Below are 22761 nucleotides of genomic sequence, written 5' to 3' on the forward strand. Positions count from 1 at the left end.
GCATGCCCCCAGCTGGGGACCTGGCCTGCAATCCGGGCCTGTGCCCTGACTGGGAATCAAACTGGTGACCTTTCAGTTCTCAGGCTGGCACTCAATCCACTGAACCACACCAGCCAGGGCTTAGTTTACAGGGCTTATTTTTATGTGATTCTTTGCCCCATTCATCCTTTGGTAGGGACCAGGGAAAAATTTCTTTCTTTTGTAATCCTTTTCTAAAGATGTTTATTGATTTGAGAAAGAGAAAGTGAGAGAGTGTAACATGGACCTGAGAGAGAAACATCAATCAACTGGCTCCTGAACATGCCCTGAGCTGGGGATCAAACCCGCAACGTTTTGGTGCACAGGGTGATGCTCTCAACACATACACCACACAGCCACAGCAATAATCTTTCTCTTTTTTTTTTTAAAAGATTTTATTTATTTATTTTTAAACAGAGGGGCAAGGAGGGAGAAGGGGAAGGAGAGAAACATGAATGTGTGGTTGCCTCTCAAGTGCTCTCCAAACAGGGACCTGGCCCACAACCCAGGCATGTACCCTGACTGGGAATTGAACCGACAACCTTTTGGTTCATAGGCCAGCACTCAATCCACTGAGCCACACCACACACCAACGAGGGCAATAATCTATCTTTTTCAAAAACCACTTTAGCCCTGGTTGGTGTGGCTCAGTGGACTGGGTGCCGGCCTGCGAACCATAGAGTCACCGGCTCGTTTACCAATCAGGGCGCACGCCTGGGTTGCAGGCCAGGTCCCCAGTTAGGGACACATGAGAGGCAACCACACATTGATCTTTCTCTCCCTCTCTTTCTCCCTCCCTTCCCCTCTCTCTAAAAATAAATAAATAAAATCTTTAAAAAAAACTGAATTTAAAACAACCCCTTTATTGAGATGTATGACTGGTATACTAAAAGCTGCATGTATTAGAGGTGTACCATTTGATAAATTTGGAAGTATTCCATTGGACAAAAAAGCCCATTACATTTCTTTCGTACAACAGCTCTAGTAGTGCTTAGTCGCCTATCTTCATTCAAAACAATTTTGTTAGATTGTATTGAGATAGGTGTCACATCAGCGTGCGTTATCAGCATGCATTTTATAAAAAAAAACTTGTCAAAATTAGTGAATTTTTGTGCAGCCACTTTAATAATGACGATGGAAGAAAATATGCAACATTTCTGGTATATTATTTCAAGAGAGGTAAAAATGCAGCTGAAACACAAAAAAGATTTGTGCACTGTATGGAGAAGGTGTTGTGACTCATTGAACATATCAAAAGGGGTCTGTGAAGTGTCTTGGTACTATTGACATTTTAGCAAAATAATTCTTTGCTGCGGTGTTGCCTCATGCACTGGAAGATGTTTACCAGCACCTCTGGCCTCTACCCACTGGAAGCCGATAGTGGGAGATAACCGACAAACTCTAAGTATCCAAATCAATAAAGTTACTGGTGAAAATGAAAAAGGTGTCTTTTACTCTATCAACTCCCAAAGTTTCCTCCAGCCCCCATTTATTGTTGTACTTATTTCATTTTAATTTTTTAAATATAACTTGCTAAAACCTTCCCTAAGTGCCTGCCTGAGTGAACACACTCAATGCAATTGTTACCAAGCAGCTCCATGCACCAAGCCCAGGCTGGGAGGGGCTGACATCCAGAGAGGTCCCGGGCGTCTGGAAGTTCACATGGAACAGCCAGGATGTGGCAGTGACACACAGGACCCCACCTCACATGGGTCAGGAGACTCCCCTAGAAAGGGCACTTTCTCCGAGTGCACAAAAGCCCCCTGAATGCTCTGCGGACACGTGTCTGAGGCTGCCCCTTCCAGGACTTCATCTGTTTTGGATTCTTACCTAACGGCACAAGCCACTTCCCCACAGAAAAACCTCATCCAGTTCCAAAGAGCAAAAAACAGGCTCTAATTTTATTTTAATCCTTACCCCGGGATATATTTATTGATTTTAGGGGAAGAGGAAGGCAGGATCAGAGAGAGAGAGAGAGAGAGAGAGGCTGTGATCTGTTTGCCTCATGCATGTGCCATGACCGGGGATCGAACCTGCAACCTTTCAGTGTATAGGATGATGCTACAACCAACGGAGCACCGAGCCAGGTCAGGCTGTATTTTTAGAAAAATCAGAATGAAATTACACTAAAAGAGATTAAGAAAATGAAATTGAACCCCTAAGCCCCAACCACACAAAAATGACAACCATAAGGAAATCCTAAACAATGTTGGTAAAGGAGGACACCAAGGCAACGATCGCAGAGAAGGTAACAGTGGAGACATCACGGTGCAGCCGTGTAGGAAAACAGTCAAGATTGTTCCCTAAGTGGCTGAATATACTGTTTTCAAAGGATCCATTAATTTCCACTCCTACACCACAGAGAAATGAGAACCTCAAACAAAAAACTGTACAAGAAAGTTTACAGCAGCAATGCTAATAACAGCCAAAAAGTGCAAACAACCCAAATGTATACCACCACGTAAATGCATATATACCGGGTCTATCTGTACAGCGGAATAGTATACAGCCATGAAATAGGACACCTGATACAACACAGAGGAACGTCAAGAACTATGCTCAGGGAAAGCAGCCTGATACAGAAACCACATGTTGTCTGATTCCGTTGATCCAAGTGTCCGGCCCTGGCTGGGGGATTCAGACGGTTGGAGGTTTGTCTGCACAACGAAAGGCTGAGGGCGCGGTCCCTGTTTGGGGCGTACATGGGAGGCAACCAATTGATGTTTCTCTCACACATGGATGTTTCTCTCCCTTACTTACTCCCTTCATTCCTTTCTCTCAAAAATAAATAAATAAAATCTTAAAAAAGTAAAAACCTTCAAGGATACTAAGATTCCTGAGGACCAGCAAAGCATAGAATAATATGCCCCCCACATAAATGGCAAATAAACATTTTCTACAAAGAAAGCCTTACTAATACCACAATCGATGCTACTCAGAAAACATCACATGACATCAGTTGTCACCTACAATAAGGTTAGTTTATACCATTTGTTATTAAAATTCAGTGAGCAGAATAAGCGCCCAACTGCCAACATGAAACAGTGGCATCCATTTTTTATATATATATGTAATTTTTTATATATACAATACATTATGTATATATAATATATTGATTTGAGAGACAGAGAGAGAAACAGATGTTGTCCCGCTTACTGATGAATTCATTGGTTCCTTCCATATGCACCCTGAGCAGAAAAGGAACCCCTCAATCTTGGCACATCAAGATGATCCTGTAACCAACTGAGCTACATCTGTATGTTTTTTATTGTAAAGTATTTTTTCCATTAAGGAAATTCAGAGAAAGATACCACAAATAGCCACCCACTGAAACATCGTAACACATCACAGCCATAGCCAGGGGCTTTCACGGGTCCCTAGCCACAGGTGTCCTCCTCCCGGCCCCCTCTAATCCCCTGGGCATTTGGTGCCCTGTGGCCATTTCTGAAGGTTCCTCTTCCAGCACATCCTGCCCAGAGCCTGTCACACTTCATTGAATGGTTTTAAGCTGCCAATTCCCAGGTGCTAACTGGTGTCTCCTGAGAGCCTCAGGGTAAGACAGGTCACTCCTGAGCCATCCTGTCCCCTGCGGCAGAAAAACGCCAGTGTCAGGACATTATTCTCCCAACTCAGAGTGGACACAATCCCAGGCAATCTGGAAAGGGGCCTGGGCTCTGAGGGGTTCACGGGAGGGACCAAGGGTCATCCCTGCCCAGAAACCGGAACCTTAGGAAGGAGGTGCAAGAGAGTGACATGACTCACCAGGGCCTTCTTGGTCAGTGGCTGGGTGGCCATCCTTCCAGTGCCCATGATGACTGGGGACCAGGCAGGCTGTGCAGAAGGAGAAAGAGAAAGGCACAGTGAGAGACCAGGTCTAGCCCTGACCCACAGTACAGACAGGACAGACAGATACACTCACTAGAAGATGGTCAGACAGGGACAGGTACACATATTAGTAGTGAACGCATGCAGGAGGCCTGTATGTCCAAGGCACTCACTTGACAAATATCCCTGATTTAATCCATCTCATACCCTATGAAGTGGAGGCTATTTACACTCACCCCATTTTACAAATGAGGAAACTGAGGCCAAAAAAAGAGAAGCCATGTGCCAAAGAAGAAAAGGCCAGGGTTAGGATTGGGCTGAGTACGTCAGGGTCCATGAGCTTGGTGCACATGTCATACCCGCACACGCTCACAGTCCCCGAACACAGGCATGCGCACACAGACAATCCCACAGCCTTGGGAGAGGAACAGGACTCTGCTAACACCCTGCGTCTGACTGCTGGCCAGGTGCAAAGAAGACACCCCAACAGCAAGACAGCCTCCAGGTCTACTGGAGGGAACCTGGAGCCGAGTGGCTCCATTGGTGGGGAGTGTCATCCTGAACACGGAAGTTCAGGTTTAATATCTAGTTGTGGCCAGGACCTACCTTGCAAATTTCATCCCCAGATGCCACCTCGGGGTGCCAGTGGGAGGCAACTGATCAATGTTTCTCTCTCTTTTCCTCCCTCTCTAAAATCAATAAACATATAAACGATGTTTACTGTAGCACTGTTTCCTGAAACAGACACCGACTTACCAACAAACGAAGCAACCCTGAATATATGGATAGATGCGAAGTGTTAGGTCTGAAATTCCAGTTTGCCTCCCGATAGCAGGAGTTATGTCCCTGAATGCAGTGACTTCATCATTTTTTAAACAGAATTTTTACAAATGTGTACTTTGTGGATTTGCTATTTCTGACTGACTCTTATCCATACTCCACAAGGTCAACAACAAGGGTTCCTATTGCAGGACAAGGAAGCCACCCAGGAGGCACAGTGAGTCCAGGGCCGCTTGTAGGCATCCTTGAATATATCATCATTTCTTTTAAGATTCTAAGAGGAAAAAGTGACTCTAATCCCGCCTGGACTATATTTGTTCTTATAGCAATGCAATCACAACTGTAATTTTTACTACATTTAAAAGGAGGCCACGAAGGCACAGTGGCCCTGTAAGTGGCATGTGCACAGCGCTGGTGACCTCTGAACCCAAAGTAGTCTCAGGTCTGCGGCTGCAGAGCCAGGGGTGGAGGCTGTCCCTGCTCCTCCCCCTCTGTCCAAGGTTTCTGCCATTTCCTTCTGCTCATTGTTTCTAAAGGGAAACAAGGACTTGCCATCTGTGGGGTGGTTGGTATGGGAGCTCTGGACGCAATTGCCTGTGTGTGGAGTTGGGTGACTCAAAGTCTCTGAGCCTCAGTTTCCCCAGCTGCAAAATGGGGATGGTGAGGGTCCCCCATCTCAGTGTCACTTGGAGGCCTATAAAATGCTCAGAACGATACCCTGAGCACCCAACACACCCTCCCTGAACAAACCCACCCCGGTCACCATCGGGTCGGGGCCTCTGACCCTCTTCCTCAGCCCCACACCTGGCGACCACCCACGCCCTGCCCTCCCGGGGGCCGGGGAGGCTCTGAGGGCAGGACCGCCATGGGCTGCGGGGCCCGCGGGCAGGCAGCGCCGCCAGGCCCGCCTGTGCAGGAGGGCGTCTTCCCCGCGCTCCCGGGAGGGCACCCCCGTCGCACCCTCACACACGTCAGCCGCGCCCACAGACAGAGGCGCAGGGGCGCACAGACAGGGGGAGGATGGGACAGGAGAGGCGCAGACCCACGCGCACAGACACACTCACACCTGACACACAGACCGGCGCCGAGGAAGAGACCCGTCACAGGGGGACCCCTGGACGGCGCCCTCACGCTGAGACGCCGCGGACGGAAATAAAGGCAGACGCGCACACAGACGTGGACACAGAGGGAGCCGAGAGACATCGAGACACGCAACAGACACACGCACGAGCAAAGGCGAGACACAGGAGGCCACCCGGACACACGCGGTTACAAGCACGGAGACACACAGTCACACACACGGCGCGGGAGCGTCAGCGCAACGCAACACAGCTTCTCACACACGCAGAGCCACAGGCATCACCTTCACTCGCACGGCCCTGCCTCAATCTGTACCCGCTTCGGGGACCTCTTGCCCCTTCTCAGGACCCACACCCGGTGTCCTGCCACCTCAAGCAGCCAGCTGCCTGAGTCACCACTAGTCCCCCTCGAGAAAATGAATGGCGCCCGCCGGACCACGCCACCCCGCAGCGTCAGCAGGGAGTGTGCGCAGACGGGCGGACTACACTTCCCAGAAGCGCGCGCGCCACCCCCGCCGCCGTCCATCCTCCCCTCAGAGGGAGCGCTGCCCACTGCACCTCAACCGGAGCGTTGGTCGCCTGTGGCACCGGGGGCAGGAAGGCGGGCCGCTGTGGGACCAGGCGGAATGTCGTTCAGGGGCTGGTAGGGCGCGAGGAATACGAGAGAGTATAGCGGAGCCAGACAGGAAGGAGTGGACGGAGGGAGTGGGGCCAGGGAGGAGAGTGAGAGGGGAGACGGATGAGGGGAGACGGGGAGGGCCGCGGACTGGAGGAGGGGAGTGGGGGAGGGCGAGATGCCGGGGAAGGAGGGGGGAGGGAAATTCTACAGAAGTCGGTGCTGTGGGTGGAAGTGGGAAAAGAAGCTGGTCTGCAGGCATCCTGTGTCCACCCAGGGTCCCTGATAGTCGTGCTGACTTGAAGAAAATCTGTGAAGCTACTGTCAGCGTAAGAAGACATTCGAACCTGTGTAGGATTTTTAGTGAGTTAATTTCTGCTGAAAGGACAACAGATTGAGAAATGTTCCACTGAATGGCACTTTAGCACCACATTTCATACATTACCCTCAGAGGAGACATAAAGGGTTACCTGAAATCCACTGGCAATAGTTTAGGGGGGAAGCAAAGGGGGAAAACTTCTGGGACTGGATAAAAAGTAAAATGATAAACACATACTTCTTTAACATAGGTGGGTGCAAGACTGTAATATCCATTAACATGGTAAGTAACAACGAAGGGATCTGTGTTCTCAGCTTCTGTGTGGTGCTTGTTACCTTTACCTTTCAAAGGTATGTCATCACAGGCCAAGAGACAATAGGCTCAATTAAGGTAAAGATTGACTTTTCTATCAGGGACATGGATCATGGCAACTCAAAAATTAGAAATGACCCAGAATATTTTTAACAAGGACACACAATATCTGCCTCCCTCCCATTCACCTGTTTGTTTGTTTTTTAATAGCAATTCTACATTAAATGCCACCGGAGGCGGTCTTGCCCCATTCCCAGTGGTCCACCCTATTCAGCAAGACGCTGAGTCTGCAGAGGAATGACCTTCTTACCACATGGGTTGCTCTTTCCTTTTCTCTCTCATGGGGGATATTTATTGGGTAAATGAGCATCCATGATAAAGGAGATGAGAAGTCACAACCTCCTGATTCTGCTGGTGCACATGCACACGTGTGTGTGGTGGGGAGATGGGCCTATGTAATTTCCTGCTAATATTTCTTCCTGGTCATGGGAGACCAGCAAACCCCAGGGAAACCTGCTCCAAAAACAGGCATGAGACGTGGTGTGACCAGTGCAAAGTGAGGAATCCAGGGATGCGAGGGGCGCATGGCCAGGCACAGGCTGCTGGGTTCTGGGGGTTCCTGTTGGGTATTTGTGCACTGTCCCCACAATCATTGACATTCATTTTGAATGGGACAACCAGTACCTGTATGTTCTGCATGAAACAACTGTTTAAAATGATGTTGGTGTCAATTAAAAGTTTTATTTAAACAATATTTAACAGACCATCCTGAGAAACTTTGGTATCTGAAGTGATTACTGTTATTTCCTAATCCTGAAAAAAATATTTTTTTCTCCTCATGAACCACCTGGTAAATTCTACAGCTTATGACCGTGGGGCCTTCCAGCTGGTGTTGCAGGGCAACTAGGGGCTGTGAGTGGGGGAAAAAGAGGAAACACACAAGATGGCAACAACCTGACCTCTGGACTAGATCCCGCCCTGTGCGACAAAGTGACAATGTCCCCATGGAGCCCACTCTCTTCTTCCTTTCTCCTCCCCCTCCTGCACTTGACTATGCAGATGGACACCCAGAGATGCTAAATGCGTTCTCCACGCTCATAGGACAGTTTACTCCAGCTCGGTTGGGAGCCACAGTGCCCCTGGCCACGCTCTCCTCTACTAGACCTGTAGAGTGGGTTTGATTTCCACAAGGACACTGTAAAAACAAAGGGTGAGCACAGGATGGCCTGTCTTCGGCGCCCACATTCCTACGGCCCGTCTGTGCAGGTCACCTCTAGCGTCCTACCTGTGGGCTCCAATATCAAGTCTGGCACTCATCCAAGGGCTCAGGACCTGCCTGTTGAGTGCGGATTGATACACCCCACCTCATCCTCTTCTGGTGTCGCATGATGTTGAAATTCCCTCTGAAGGGTTTCCCGCACTTGTCACACTCGTAGGGCTTGTCTCCCACGTGCATTCTCTGGTGGACAGGGAGGAAGGTATTCCTGACAAAGGCTTTGAGCACTGGCAGCACTTACAAGCTTTCTCCACACTGTGTGTGGTTGGTCTGCCGCTCCTGCAAGGACGAGTGAGCCATGAAGCACTTCTGTCAGATGGAGCACTTGTAGGGCTTCTCTCCCGTGTGCACCCAGCTGTGCTTCCTGAGCACCAGCTGTGCTTCCTGAGCGAGGAGTTTTGGCTGAAGGCCTTTCTGCAGTCCCTGCACGTGTATGGCTTCTCCCTGATGTGCATCCTCTGGTGCTCTCTGAGGTTCCCTTTCTGTCGGAAGCCTTGCGGCAGTCCCTGCACACAAAAGGTTCTCCCCAGGGTGTGTCCTCTGGTGCTGGATCATGTGCACCTTCTGGCGAAAGGTCCCGCCACATCCCCGGCATACTCATCATCCAGCCAGGTGAGGAGCCATAGCACCCCAGGCCATGCTTCCAGATACAGGACCTGGAGGGGGACTTGCTTTCCACATGGCCCTGCTGAGGCTGCGGAAGCAAAGGTAAGCATGGTGTGGCCTGTCCCCGGGGCCCCCGATGACCCATCTGGGTAGGACTTCTCTTGCCCCCTACCTGTGGGCTCAATGTCAAGTCTGATACTGACCCATGGACTCAAGACCTGCCAGTTGGGTGCGAATTCTGAGATTTCTGGCCCCTCTGCTACATGTGTATCCTCCTCTGGGGCCTCTGGAGATGGAGCACTGGTAGGGCTACTCCCCGGTGTGCAAGCGCTGGTGCTTCCTGAGAGAGGATTTGAGGTTAAAGAGCTTGCTGCACTGGCTGCAGCTGTAGGGCTTCTCCCCACTGTGCACACTCTGGTGGTCCCTGAGCGAGGAATTTTGCCTGAAGGCCTTGTCACACTGGCCACACTTGTAGGGTTTCTCCCCGCTGTGCACACGCTCATGCTCCCTAAGCGAGAAGTTTTGCCTGAAGGCCTTGTCACACTGGGCACACTTGTAGGGCTTCTCCCCGGTGTGCAAGCGCTGGTGCTTCCAGAGAGAGGATTTGAGGCTAAAGAACTTGCCGCACTGGCTGCAGTTGTAGGGCTTCTCCCCAGTGTGCACACGCCGGTGGTCCCTGAGCGAGGAATTTTGCCGGAAGGCCTTGCCGCACTGGGTACACGTGTAGGGCTTCTCCCCGGTGTGCACATGCTGGTGCTCCCTGAGCGAGAAGTTTTGCCTGAAGGCCTTGCCGCACTGGGCACACGTGTAGGGCTTCTCCCCGGTGTGCATGCGCTGGTGTTCCAAGAGCGAGTAGTTTTTTGTGAAGTCCTTCCCACACTGGCGACACATGTATGGTTTCTCACCGGTGTGCGTCCTCTGATGCACCATGAGGTGCTCAATCCGGCTGAAGGCCTTTTCGCAGTCTTTGCATGCATACGGCTTCTCCCCAGTGTGCATCCTCTGATGCGTGATGAGGCTTGTGTTGCGGGTGAAGGCCTTGCCACAGGTACTGCACACGTAGGCCTTCACCCCGGTGTCAGTCCTCTGGTGTAGGTTAAGACTGCCTTTATGTCTGAAGGCCTTGCCGCAGTCCCTGCACGTGTACAGCTTCTCCCCAGTGTGTGTCCTCTGGTGTGATTTGAGGTAATCCTGCCGGCTGAAGGCCTTGCTGCAGTCCCTGCACACAAATGGTTTCTCCCCAGTGTGCGTCCTCTGATGGACAATGAGGCTCCTGTTGTGCATGAAGGCCTTGCCGCAATCCCCACATGCATAAGGCTTCTCACCGGTGTGCGTCCTCTGGTGCTGAATGAGGTGCGCCTTCTGGCTGAAGGCCTTGCCACAGTCCCCGCATGCATAAGGCTTCTCCCCAGTGTGTAGGCGCTGGTGGGTGGCGAGGTAAGACCGCCGGATGAAATGCTTATCGCACGTGGCACACGAGAAAGGGTTCTCCCCAGTGTGCATTCGTTGGTGCTCCTTCAAGGATGAGTTATAGCTGAAAGCCTTGCCACACTCTCCGCATTTATAGGGCTTCCTCTCTGCACGGAGTTGGGAGGAAGGACTGAGGCTTGAAGTACCTGAGTCCTTCCAGCACATGCTGAACGGGTGCTTCCCTGATCCTCTCTGTCCCTCCAATTTCGCAGGGGCCGGTATGAGGCTTTGGCGGACGAATGCCTTAAATTCACAACGTTCAGGGGCTAATGCCTGAGACATGTCCAAATGCCCCAGACAGGTCCCTGGGCTCCCCTGTTGTTGCCCCGCCTGGTCACCCTGTGTCCCTGCTCCTTCCCACGTGCAACCCTGGGCACCATTACTCGTGGGTTCTTCTGCAACCACTGCAGCGGATGGTCTGTCTCCCCAGTCATCCTCCTGCGGGTCCGACTGTTTCATGTCGGGTCTAGTCTCCAAGTCTGAGAGGAGGGGGAAGAGATGACACATAGGTAGTTAACAACGGTGGGATGGAGGACCATCCAAAGAAAGGACAAGGCACAGTCTGAGAGCAGGGACAGCCTGTCATGAGACAGAGGGATAGGGGAAGCACTGAGCTGAGACAGTGAGGTTGAGTGAGGTGAATAGAGAGCGTGAAAGGTCCTTTGGGAGTGGGTACAAAGGTGGCCAGGGAGCTCAGAGCGGTGCAGACAGACCCTGAAGAGAAAGAGGAGGAAGACGGGCTTGGAGGAGCAGATCAAAGGCTCCCACAAACACTGAGCGTTCACTTCACCCGGCTCCTGGCTTCCAGGCCTGTCCTGCATGTCCCCAGCCAGCTGTGCCTCTCAAAGCATTGACTGTCAATTAGAAATGATAAAGTAAGAGCTGACTCTCGTGTGGGTTCTGGTTGTCCTCTGCCTCCCCACCCCCAGCCAAGCTCCCGCCTTCCTGCGCGCCCAGGCTGCTGGCTCCTCACCCTCCCCTTTGCACACTCGTCCCTCCCTGCTGACCACAGCTGCTCCGGTCCCCTGGTGCTCTGTCCTGTGGGATCCTCAATCTCTCTTTCCAACCTAGGGGGCTGTCTTGAGTCCCGGACTCTGCACATGGACATCAGGGTTCCTCCCAAATTCTAAAAACTGTGTTACACGAAGATCTCATTAAAAAAGTGAAGATGCTGCCACACACAGCCCTCCTTCTCAGGAGGGAACAAAGAAGGTGGCCGTAGTAAGCGGCTGCCCCCCTTCCCTCTTTAAGCCCCCGCTGGCCACACAAACCCTGAGCTTGAGACCCTTCCCCTGAGTCCTAAGAGCCCGGATTTCAGCCTCCATGCTGACACCTCCGAAATGGACGCCCCCGCCCAGACCCCCTCCCTGAGCTCTGCTGAGGATAATCCGAGGCCTCTGGGCGCCCCTCTCGGGTATCGCAACCTAACACACTGCAAGTGAGACTTGGGATTTCAAAACCTCCAGTCCCAAATAATGGAAAAAAAAAAAAAGAGAGAGAGAGTCCCATCAAAGAGATTTAGCAAAATAAGACACACATAACAGATACGTATGAATCCACTCATAGGAGGCAACAAGAGCCGTCAAATTGATAGAAGGAGGACATGAGGGCCAGGGCTCAGGAGGGGAATGGGGATGTGTTCTTTAGAGGTGACAGACTGTCAGCTGGGGGTGATTAAGAACCCTGGGGGTGCCTGGCGGGTGTGGCTCAGTGGACTGAGCACCAGACTGCGAACCCAAAGGTGGACAGTTCCATTCCCAGTCAGGGCACATGCCTGGTCCCCACAGGGCATGTGCCAGAAGCAACCACACATTGATGTTTCTCTTCCACCCTTTCTCCTCCCTTCTGCTCCCTAAAAATAAATACATAAATCTTAAAAAAAAAAAAAATTCTGGAGGTGGATGATGGTGATGGTTGAACAATAACGTAAAGGAACTTCATGCCACAGAACTGTTAAAAAAGTTAACTATCAAAATAGTTAAATGGTCAAAAACAAGTTAAACAATTTTACGTTATGTATGTTTTCAACGGTTAAGAAAATAAATATTTTTATATATTTTTTTAAAGATTTTATCTATTTAACTTTGGAGAGGGGAAGTGAGGGAGAAAGAGTGGGAGAGGAATATCGACGTGTGAGAGACACATCAATTCCCTCTTGCACTCCCCCAACTGGGGACCTGGCCCGCAACCCTATCATGTGCCCTGACTGGGAATCGAACTGGCAACCTTTCAGTTTCAGACCAGGACTCAATGTACTGAGCCACACCAGCCAGGGCTAAATACTTTTATAATTAAAAAAAAAAAAAAAATTTAGTAGTCACCCTTGACTCACCCCCTCCCTCCCACCGTCCAGACTGCTAACAACTGCCACCGCACAAGAGAACACTTGAACTATCTTCCAAATGAGCGCTGCTACTTCATGCTCCTAAAATGAAGAGTCCCTTTCCCTGGTAACCCTCATAACACAGGATGCTATTACTCTTGTTTTATGCCACACTTGAGGATATGAGTAGAGAGGGAAGAGGGGAGTGGGCAGGAAGATGGGGAGAGAGAGAGAGAGAAAAACATCAGTCGGTCACCTGCCAGATATGCCCCACCTGGGGAGCAAACTCACAGCCTAAGTATGTATCCTGACAGGAAATCGAACCCACAAGTTTCAGTGTATGGGATCAAGCTGCAACCAGCAGAGCCATATCCAGCCAGGTCTAATACTCTTTTTCATCTCTCTGCCCCATGGGGAAGAAATATATTTCTGTGACTCAACTGGTACTTCTTTGACTATTAGTATGTTTTAAAAAACCCTTTGTCATGTGTAACATCATGCATTTCTGCATCTGTGAATTGCACACTCATATGTAATGGTCCTTCTCTCTTTTATTCATTTGGTCATCTTATTTTTTCCAAGGAGCTTCCTATATATTTATAATCCTCTGAATGTTATACATGCAGTAAATACTCTTCCCCAGCTCATTACCTATCAACTTTATTTTGACTTCAAGAAATTTGAATGTCCTACCTGTCAGATCAGTCCACCTTTTTTTTTTTTTTTTAAGATTTTATTCATTTATTTTTACAGAGGGAAAGGGAGGGAGAAAAAGAGGGAGAGAAACATCAATGTGTGGTTGCATCTTACAGACCCCACACCAGTGGCCTGGCCCACAACCCAGGCATGTGCCCTGACTGGGAACCAAAACAGTGACCCTCTGGTTCGCAGGCTGGCACTCAATCCACTAAGCCACGCCAGCCAGGGCCATCTTTTCTATTTCTCTGTCATCCTGAGGTGACAGGCAGATGATGAGTTACGAAGCGAAGCTGCCCCCTTACCCAGCGACACCAGGTTCCAGTAGGTCTCCATCATTACGTCCCTGTACAGGTCCTTCTGCGCAGGCTTCAGCTGCTGCCACTCCTCCGGGGTGAAGTCCACAATCACATCCCTGAACGCCACCGACCCCTGTAACAGGAAGCGCACACCACTCACCACAGCGCCCTCCTCACAGAGGTTGGGAGATGCGGCCAGCAGGGCCGAGAGGATCAGGAAGGCACACGGGATGCACCTGACGTGGTGTCAACCAGGTGCGAGTTCGGAACGGCCTGACCCCTCAGTGTCCGCGGTGCTGAAGTACACTGCACGGGCCTTGGACAAACAAATAAACAATAGGGCTGTTCATCAGGAAGACAAAGCATCCATGTAAACAATGGGCAAAGGGTCTGAGTAGACACTTTTCCAAAGATGACACACACATGGCCAATAAACACGTGAAAAAATACTCAACATCACCCATCATCAGAGAGCTGCAACCTGAAACCTCAATCAGATACCACCTCACACCCGTCAAATGAAAACTCCCGTAAAGGACCCACCACAGACAATACCATCAACACAGGGGCCCTGAGCAGCGGCAGCTCTGGAGGGTGTCCAGGAAATCAGCAGCTGTGGTCTGTGGCTGGGGCCATGGGTAGAGATCACGTGGGATGGGGGGATCAAGACCTGATTAAAGAGCAGATGGGAGCACTGAGGACCCCGACACCAAGATCTCCAAATCAATGAGGTGACCAGTGAAAATGAAAATGCCTTTTATTTTATAGAAGAAACATAATGAACTTTTGGGCCAACCCAATGAGCACATAGCTTTCTTCTTGTGTTTTGGGTTTTTTTTTAGGAAACACATTTGAAATGACCATTGAGGCCACAGGCTCATCCACCACCTCCCCATTTTCTCCTGCACCCTTTATTATTGTACTTACTTCTTTTTTCTATACTTACTAACTTGAATTTTTTATTTAATTTTTTTTTTAAGATTTTATTTACTTTATTTTCAGAGAGAGGGGAATGGAGGGAGAAAGAAAGGAAGAGAAACATCAACATGCAGTTGACTCTCGTGCGTCCCCCAACTGGGGACCGGTCCACTGGGGACCAGCCAAGCACAGAATAAATAATTTGCCCTCCTGCATAAATGGCAAATAAACACCTTCTAAAAATTAAATCTCACTAATATCACACACAATGTTACTCGGAAAGAGATCATGTGACATCAGTGGCACCTACCACAAGGATAGTTTATACTACTTGTTATTTATAGTCAAATAGAAGAAACGGCACCTAAAACCACCAACTGAAAACAGCGGTGGGAGAATAAACTGTCTCAACTCGGAAATACGAAGACTCCTTCAGGCTTTAAAAATACCTACCCACAGCAACACTCCTCTGCAAGGAATCGCCCACAAAGAAATCATAAATACATGGGCCCTGGCTGCTGCGGCTCGGAGGACTGAGTGCCAGCCTATGAAGCAAAGGGTTGCTGGTTTGATTCCTACTCAGGGTACATGCCTGGGTAGCAGGCCAGGCCCCAAGTACGGGACATGTGAGAGGCAACCACACATTGATGTTTCTCTCTTCCTCTTTCTCCCTCCCTTCCCCTCTCTTTAAAAATAAATAATAAGGGCTTCCTGCCAAGATGGGTGGAGGCATAGGTAGATACACTCTGCCTCCTTGCACAACCAAAAGAAGGAAAACAAATTTAAAAACAAAAAAGAACCAGAACTGCCAGTAAATTGAAGTGTATGGAAGTCTGACAACCAAGGAGTTAAAGAAGAAAGTCACCCAGCCGGGCAGAAGGGGCGGAGACGGGGCTGGAGGAGGACTCGGTGTGTGAGCCTGCGGCTGATGTCCGGGCAGTCCCACATCTGCCTGGGGACCCAAGGAAGCACACACCATGGCACATCATCATTACATTACCCGAGATTAAAGATAAGGAGCAAATCTTAAAAGCAGCAAGAAAAAGGAGCTAGTTACCTACAAAGGAGTGCCCATAAGACTATCAGCTGATTTCTCAAAAGTAACCTTGCAGGCATTCAACGAGGTATTCAACGTCGTGAAACGCAAGGACCTACATCCAAGATGACTCTATCCAGCAAAGAGCTATCATTTAGAATGGAAGGGCAGACAGAGTGCTTCCCAGATAAGGTCAAGTGAAAGGAGTCCATCATCACCAAACCCCTATTATATGAAATGTTAAAAGGACTTATGTAAGAAAAAGATCAAAAACTATGAACAGTAAAATGACAACAAACTCACAGCTATCAACAACTGAACCTAAGAACAAACTAAGTGAACAACTAGCACAGGAATGACAGAATCACAGAAACGGAGATCACATGGAGGGTTATCAGCAGGGATGGGGAGGGGAAGGAGGGAGGACAAGGTACATGGAATAAGAAGCATAACTGGTAGGTACAAACAGACAGAGGGAGGTTAAGAATAGTATAGGAAACGGAGACGCCAAAGAGCTTGCCTGTGCGCCCCACGGGCATGAACTAAGGAGGGGACTGCTGGTGGGGGGCGGTGCAGGGTGGAGGGGAATAAAGGTTAGAAGACAATGGGACAACTGTAATAGCAGGATCAATAAAATATACTTAAAAAATAAAATTAAAATAAATAAATAAAATCTATTAAAAAAAGAAAGATCTCATGAAGACCTGGCTAATAGGACTCAGTGGACTGAACACCGGTCTGCGAACCGTAAGGGCTCCTGTTCCATTCCCACTCGGGGCACATGTCTGGGCTGGACACCAGGTCCCCAGCTGGGGTTGTGCGAGAGGCAACCCACTGATGTTTGTCTCCCACAACATTGTGTTTCTCTCTATGTCTCCATCCCTTCCCCGCTTCCTAAAAAAATTAAAAAATCTTTATACAGGTGCTCAACCTTCCATAATAAAAACAATAAAAGAGAAGGAGAAAAAACATACAAAACGCAGGGCAAAGATTTATGTGCAGCCGCGGCCGGATCGCTCAGTTGGCTGGCGCGCCGTCCCGTACACCAAGAGGCTGTGGGTTTGATCTGGGGTCGGGGCACGTGTGGGAGGCAACAGACTGCTGCTTCTCTCTCACGTCTGTGCTTCCTCTCTCTCTCCCTCTCTCCCTAAAACTCAATGAACACGTCCTCTGGTGATGACAAAAAAAATTGACCCCCATATCTATGTGCATGTATATACATAAACATAAACTCACTGATTTGACAGGAGCAAGAGAAAGAAAGGTTGTTCCACTTCTTGGTGAATTCATCGTTGGCTTCTCGTGTGTGCCCTGACCAGGGACGGTACACACAACCTTGGTACATCAAGATGATCTTCTAACCAATGAGCTACATCTATGTTTTAATTGTAAAGTATTTCATCCATAGAACGAAATATAGAGAAAAATACCACAAATCGCCACCCACTAAAACATCGTAAAACATCATGGTGACAATAAGGGACATTCATGGGTCCCTCACTATGGCGTCCAGTCCCCCTCCAGCATTTAGTGCCACCGGCCCATTTCAAAAGGTCCCTCGCCCAGCACGTTCTGCCCGGGCTTCACACTTCATCGAATGTGTTTAAGCCGCCCCTTCCCAGGTGCCCGCTGGTGTCTCCTGAGAGCCCCCAGAGTTAGCTCACTCCTGAGCCATCCTGTCCCCTGCGGGAGAAAAACGCCACTGTCCAGATAGTACTCTCCCAACCAGGGCGGACACAACCCCAGGAGGCCTGGACTGCGGCCTGGGCCCTGAGGGATATCGTGGGGGGGCAGAGGGCCACCCCTGCCCAGAAGCCTGACCCTAAGGAAGGAGGTGCCAGAGGGTGACGTGACTCACCAGGGCCTTCTTGGTCAGCGGCTGGGTGGCCATCCTTCCAGTGCCCATGGTGACCTGGACACGGCCAAGCTGTGCGCAGGGGAAAAAGAGAAACGCACCGTGAGAGACCAGGTCAAGGCCGGCCCCACAGTGCAGGCAGGACAGGCGGAAACATCAACTAGGAGACCGGCAGAGAGGGACACACACACACAGGCAGAGAGGGACCTGCCCACACAGGCAGAGAGGGACACGCACACACCGGCAGAGAGGGACACGCACACACCGGCAGAGAGGGACACGCACACAGTGGCAGAGAGGGACACGCACACAGTGGCAGAGAGGGACACGCACACACCGGCAGAGAGGGACACGCACACACATAACAGTGATCACACTGGGGAGGCCAATGGCATCCAAGGCACTTGACATTGTCCCTGATTTAATCCTCCTGACACCCTACAAACTGGGACCTCTTTCCACTCACCCCATTTTAGAGATGAGGAAACTGAGGCCCTAAAACAAAAGTCATGCGCCCAAAATGATAAGGCCGGGATTAGGACTGGGCTGAGTATATCAGAGTTGATGTGGTGAGTGCACACGTCACACCCACACCCTGACACTCCCCCAACACACGCATGCGCACACACCCAGTCCTACAGCCTGGAGAGAGGAACAAGTCTCTCTGCCGCGGCCTCCACCTCACTGCCGGCCCTGCCGGCCCCTTCCTCACGACACACCCCAACGCCACAACCACCCTCCAAGGCCTCCACGTCTCCACGTCTCCAGGTCTGTGGTTACTGTGAGGCTCACTGACCAGACGCATGGAGGGAGCCAGGAGCCCGGGGACTGCACTGACGGGAGCGCCGTCCTGAACACAAAAGGTCGGGTTCAATCCCTGGGTGTGGCCTGAGCCTAGGTTGTGGGTTTCATGACCTGATCCTAGGTCCCCTACGAGCAGGAGGCATCCGATCAATGTTCCTCGTTCTCTAAAATCAATAAACACACAAACGAGGTTTATCGTAGCACTGTTCCTAGAAAGAAACACCAACCTACCAACCAACCCTGGAGATTTCGGCAGAAGCCGGGTGTCTGGGCTGAAACTCCAGGTTTGCCACCCAGAAGCAGGAGTTACGTTATGGGCCTGAGCACAGTGCATTTATGATTTTTAAGACAGAATTTAATTTTTACAAATGTATTCTTCCTGCATTTGGGGTTTCTAACTCCAATCCCTGAACCACGAAGGCAACGACACGGGCTGTCACTGCAGGAGAAGGGAGCCCCAAGAGCCGACTTACCCAGGAGGCACAGGGGGCCCAGGGCCCCTGACACCCATAGGGGACCTTGAAAATATCCTCGTTACTGTTCCTCTTACAAGAGAAAATGGGGAGCCAATCCAGCCTAGATTATTGTTGTCCTTAGAGCAATGCAATCACAACTCTAGTTCTCAGTTTATTTAAAAGGAGGTCAGGAAGGCTCAGTGGCCCTGCAAGTGTCTACAGTGGCCTCAGGTCTGTGGCTGCGGAGCCAAGGGTGGCAGCTGCTCCTGCCCCTGCCCCTCCTCCGTCCAATCCTTCTGGCATTTCCTTCCATCCACTGTTTCTAAGGGGAAACAAGGATTTGCCATCTGTGGGGTGGTTGATGTGGGGACTCCGGAACCCGGATGCCTGGATGTCCAGCTGGGTGGTTCACTCAAAGTCTCTGAGCCTCAGTTTCCCCAACTGCAAAATGGGGATGATAAGGGTCCCTACCTCAGAGTTACTAGGAGGCCTATAAAATCCCCAGAACCATACCCTGGGCACCCAACACACCCTCCCTGAACAAATCTACTCCAGTCAGCCTGGGGTTGGGGGTCTCTCTGACCCTCTTCCTTAGCCCCACACCTGGCGACCACACACGCCCTGCCCTCCCGGGGGCCGGGGAGGCTCTGAGGGCGGGAAGGAGATGGGCTCTGGGCCCGCGGGCAGGCAGCTCCGCCAGGCCCGTCTGTGCAGGAGGGCGTCTTCCCCACGGTCTTTCCCACGCTCTCAGGAGGGCAACCCCTACTCACCCACACACGTCAGCTGTGCCCCGAGACAGAGGCGCAGGGACGCACAGGGAAAGGTTCGGAGAGGAGAGACACACCCCCACACGCACAGACACACCCACACCAGACACCGGCGCCGAGGAAGAGACCAGACACAAGGGGACACCCGGATGGCGCCCAACACGCTGAGACGCCGCGGGCGGAAACAAAGGCAAACACGCACACAGACGTGGACACAGAGGGACCCCGGAGAGGCCAAGACGGGCAGCCGACACATACACACGCAAAGGCGAGACACAGTAGGACATCCGGACACACGCGCTGACAAACACAGAGACACACAGCGAAGGCCCGGGTTTCTTAGCCCAACACACACTCACACAACCGCAGGCATCACCTTCCCCCGCACGAACCCGCCTCGAGCCGCACTCCCTCCCGAGTCCACGGGCCCCTTCACCGGACCTGCAAGCTCTTTACTTCCGCCCCAGACTTGTCTACTGCGTGACTCCGGACACGGCACCCTCAAGAAAGGGACCGACTTCCGCCTAGACCCGGGACAGTACTACGCTTGCGCGGACGGGCGGACTACACTTCCCAGAACCCTGCGCGCCGCTACGTCGTCAGCTTGGGCCTCTCCTCAGAGCGGTCGTCCCTGACCTGACGGGAAACCGACAGGAACCGGACTGGTGGGCGAGCGTTGTTCCCCGTACCAGAAACCCCCGAGGCACCGGGGTCACGAAGGCGGGGTTAGCCCAGAATGACCGCTGGAGATGGGAGTCAGTTTTATCCAAGTGTGAAAACCAGGTGACTGTTTTCACTGACTACCTAGAAGAATTTCCAGAGAGAGATGAGCTGATGTGGGACTTGGGGAAACATCTCCTTAAAACAGATGAGGAATGTGAATCTCAGTGGCAAGGCTACACAACTGGAAAATCTAAGCTGTTGGCTTATACAAGTGCTCGTCTGTGGTTCACATACAGAAGGAAATTTTCACCAATTGGGGGAGCAGGCCCTTCCTCAGAAGCTGGCTGGGGAGGTGTGCTAGGCAGCGGACCAATGGTGCCGGCTCAAGCTCTTACCTGCAGACACTTGGGGAGGGACTGGAAGTGGGAGAAACAAAAAGAACCACCCAAAGAATACCAGCGGGTCCTGCAATGCTTCTCAGATAGAAAAGACTGTTGCTATTCTACCCAACAAATGGCACAAATGCGTGTAGAAGGGAAGTCAATTGGTGAATGATTTGGACCAAATACAGTTGCACAGGTGTTAAAACCCCACAAAACTTGCTTTACTTGATTAATGGAATTCCTTGGCTGTTTATGTTTCAATGGATAACACAGTGGTCATAGAAGATTTAAAAAAATGTATTGCATCCTTCTCTTGAGTGCTGACATACCCAGCGAGAGCCCCCATGACCCTTGGAATGCTCTAAACACAGTAAGGCCACCCCTGCCCGCTGCCCAGACTGGAAACCCCTGCTGCTCATTGTGCCCCTCTGCCTGGGCATAAACCAAATCAATCCTGTCTATGTTGATGCGTTCAAAGAATGTTTTTAGATGCCACAGTCTATAGGGGCATTAGAAGGAAAAACAAATAATGCCTGTTATTTCATAGGATTCTTAGGTGATGAGCTCATTTTCCTGGACCCTCACACAGCCCTTTGTAGACATTGAAGAGAAAGAGACAGTTGATGGCCAGACTTTCCATTGTCTGCAGTCACCACAGCGAATGAGCATTCTGGACTTGGATCCTTCTGTGGCACTAGGATTTTTCTGCAAAGAAGACAAGACTTTTGATAGCTGATGTAGCCTTGTTCAGAAGGAAATTCTAAAGGAAAACTTAAGGATGTTTGAATTAGTTCAGAAACATCCATCAGACTGGACTCCCTTTGTACCTCCAGCCAAACCAGAGGTGACAACCACTGGGGCAGAATTCATTAACTCTACTGAACAACTTGAGGAGTTTCACCTGGAGGAAGATTTTGAGATTCTGAGTGTATAGAAGAATAGTAGGAACTTAACTTGAAGTGTGTCTTTGATCTGCTACCAGAGGAACATGAACTCATTACATAAAACTTTTCTAGTCAGCAAGTGCCTGTTATGCCAACAGCATACAAACATGATAGCAATCTATTATGACTGAGACAATCGCTGGTTCTCAGAAAAAAACAATTAACAACCCTTCCCCAGAAAGAACTAGAACAATTATGACATCTAGGAACAGAAAGATTAGTCATCCCTTGCTTCCCAGCTAGTCTTACATGGCCACAGCAACTCTGCCATTACTGAAATGGGGAGGTGGACATCTGGAAGATAAGGTGGCAGTTCCAATCTTGCTTCAAGCATCAGCAGATGACATATGATTACCTGTGCTTCCTTACCCTGTCAGGTGTGACCTCTTTTGGGATAAATACTAAGAAGCAGTCTATTCTTTTGTTCTAATAATAAAGTGATTACATCAGTGGGGGGGCGGGGAAAGGCAGGGTTAGTGAGAGATAAGAGGGCAGGTAGCGCAGTGGAGCCAGGAGCGGGAGCAAGACCATGGAGTCTGACGGTGCCCAGGGAGGAATGGGATGGGAGGGGGAAGAGGAATTCCAGGGAGAGGGGGGACAGGGAGAGACAGCAGAAGGGAGATGGGGAGGGGGATGGGAGCAGAGTGAGCTGGAGAGGAGGGAGGGAGAGGGAAATTGTAGAAAAGGTGGGGCATGGGTGGAGGCAGGGAAAGATACTGTAGCCCCTCTGCAGACATCCTGCATCTGGCCAAGGAGCCCTGACAGGCATGCTGACTTGCACAATATTTTAAAGTATGCAGAGGTGCAAAAAAGTAAAAGTTATAAACAGAAAGGAAGAATCAGTCCTTTCCGTTACTTGCCAGCCCATGTTCTGGGCATGTTATTGTTACAGAACCCAAATGTGGGTCCCTCTGCCCCTCGCCCCCAATAGGCAAGTTCTAGAGGCAGAGGCCAGTGAGAAAGGAAAGAAGTTTTTCATTCAGATGCTGCAGGTTCAGAGAGAACAGCAGACTTGTCTCAAAGCTCATCCCCTCCAGAAAACCAAGGAAAAATCCGAACGTCCTAAGCAAGATGATAACAAAATGCAGAGTTCCTGCTCCCATTGAAAGTACAGTCTTTTGGGAACCCCAGGTGCCACTGAGCAGTCACCCAGGCAGCTCAGCTCGCTCCTGGCCACCGCCCTGTTTCAGGCTCCCTTGTGGAAACCGCTGGGGCTAAAGTCCACAAGACTGCTTCCAGGTTCACAAGGTTGTTCTACAACTCATCAAGTAGTAACTTCAGCAGGTGGGCAAGAGAGCAGCTCCTCAGTTCCCTGTG

At 50.5% G+C, this 22761-nt stretch overlaps 1 protein-coding gene and 1 pseudogene across 1 annotated transcript; one reads left to right on the forward strand and one right to left on the reverse strand.

The window, feature by feature from the left end:
- Positions 1 to 8608: 8608 nt before the first annotated feature.
- Positions 8609 to 19903, reverse strand: LOC129082563 (zinc finger protein ZFP2-like). Its single transcript, XM_054588269.1, has 4 exons — positions 19831 to 19903; positions 17432 to 17500; positions 13626 to 13752; positions 8609 to 10780 (listed from the first exon to the last, which is right to left on the reverse strand). The coding sequence occupies exons 2-4, from the start codon at positions 17477 to 17479 to the stop codon at positions 9141 to 9143; spliced, it is 1815 nt and encodes a 604-aa protein (XP_054444244.1). The 5' UTR covers positions 17480 to 17500; positions 19831 to 19903; the 3' UTR covers positions 8609 to 9140.
- Positions 19904 to 20180: 277 nt separating this feature from the next.
- Positions 20181 to 21434, forward strand: LOC129082434 (cysteine protease ATG4A-like; annotated as a pseudogene).
- Positions 21435 to 22761: the final 1327 nt, after the last annotated feature.

The sequence above is a fragment of the Pteronotus mesoamericanus genome, unplaced genomic scaffold (genome assembly GCF_021234165.1).
Source record: "Pteronotus mesoamericanus isolate MK-2021 breed Mesoamerican mustached bat unplaced genomic scaffold, CSHL_Meso_final scaffold_128, whole genome shotgun sequence".
NCBI classification, from domain to species: Eukaryota; Metazoa; Chordata; class Mammalia; order Chiroptera; family Mormoopidae; genus Pteronotus; species Pteronotus mesoamericanus.

Coding starts and splice junctions, on each gene's coding strand:
- LOC129082563 (XM_054588269.1), bottom strand. CDS start 17,479: ATGGGCACTGGAAGGATGGCCACCCAGCCGCTGACCAAGAAGGCCCTG. Junction 13,753..17,431: donor CGCTGACCAAGAAGGCCCTG/GTGAGTCACGTC, acceptor TTCCTGTTACAG/GGGTCGGTGGCGTTCAGGGA. Junction 10,781..13,625: donor CTGGAACCTGGTGTCGCTGG/GTAAGGGGGCAG, acceptor CCCTCCTCTCAG/ACTTGGAGACTAGACCCGAC.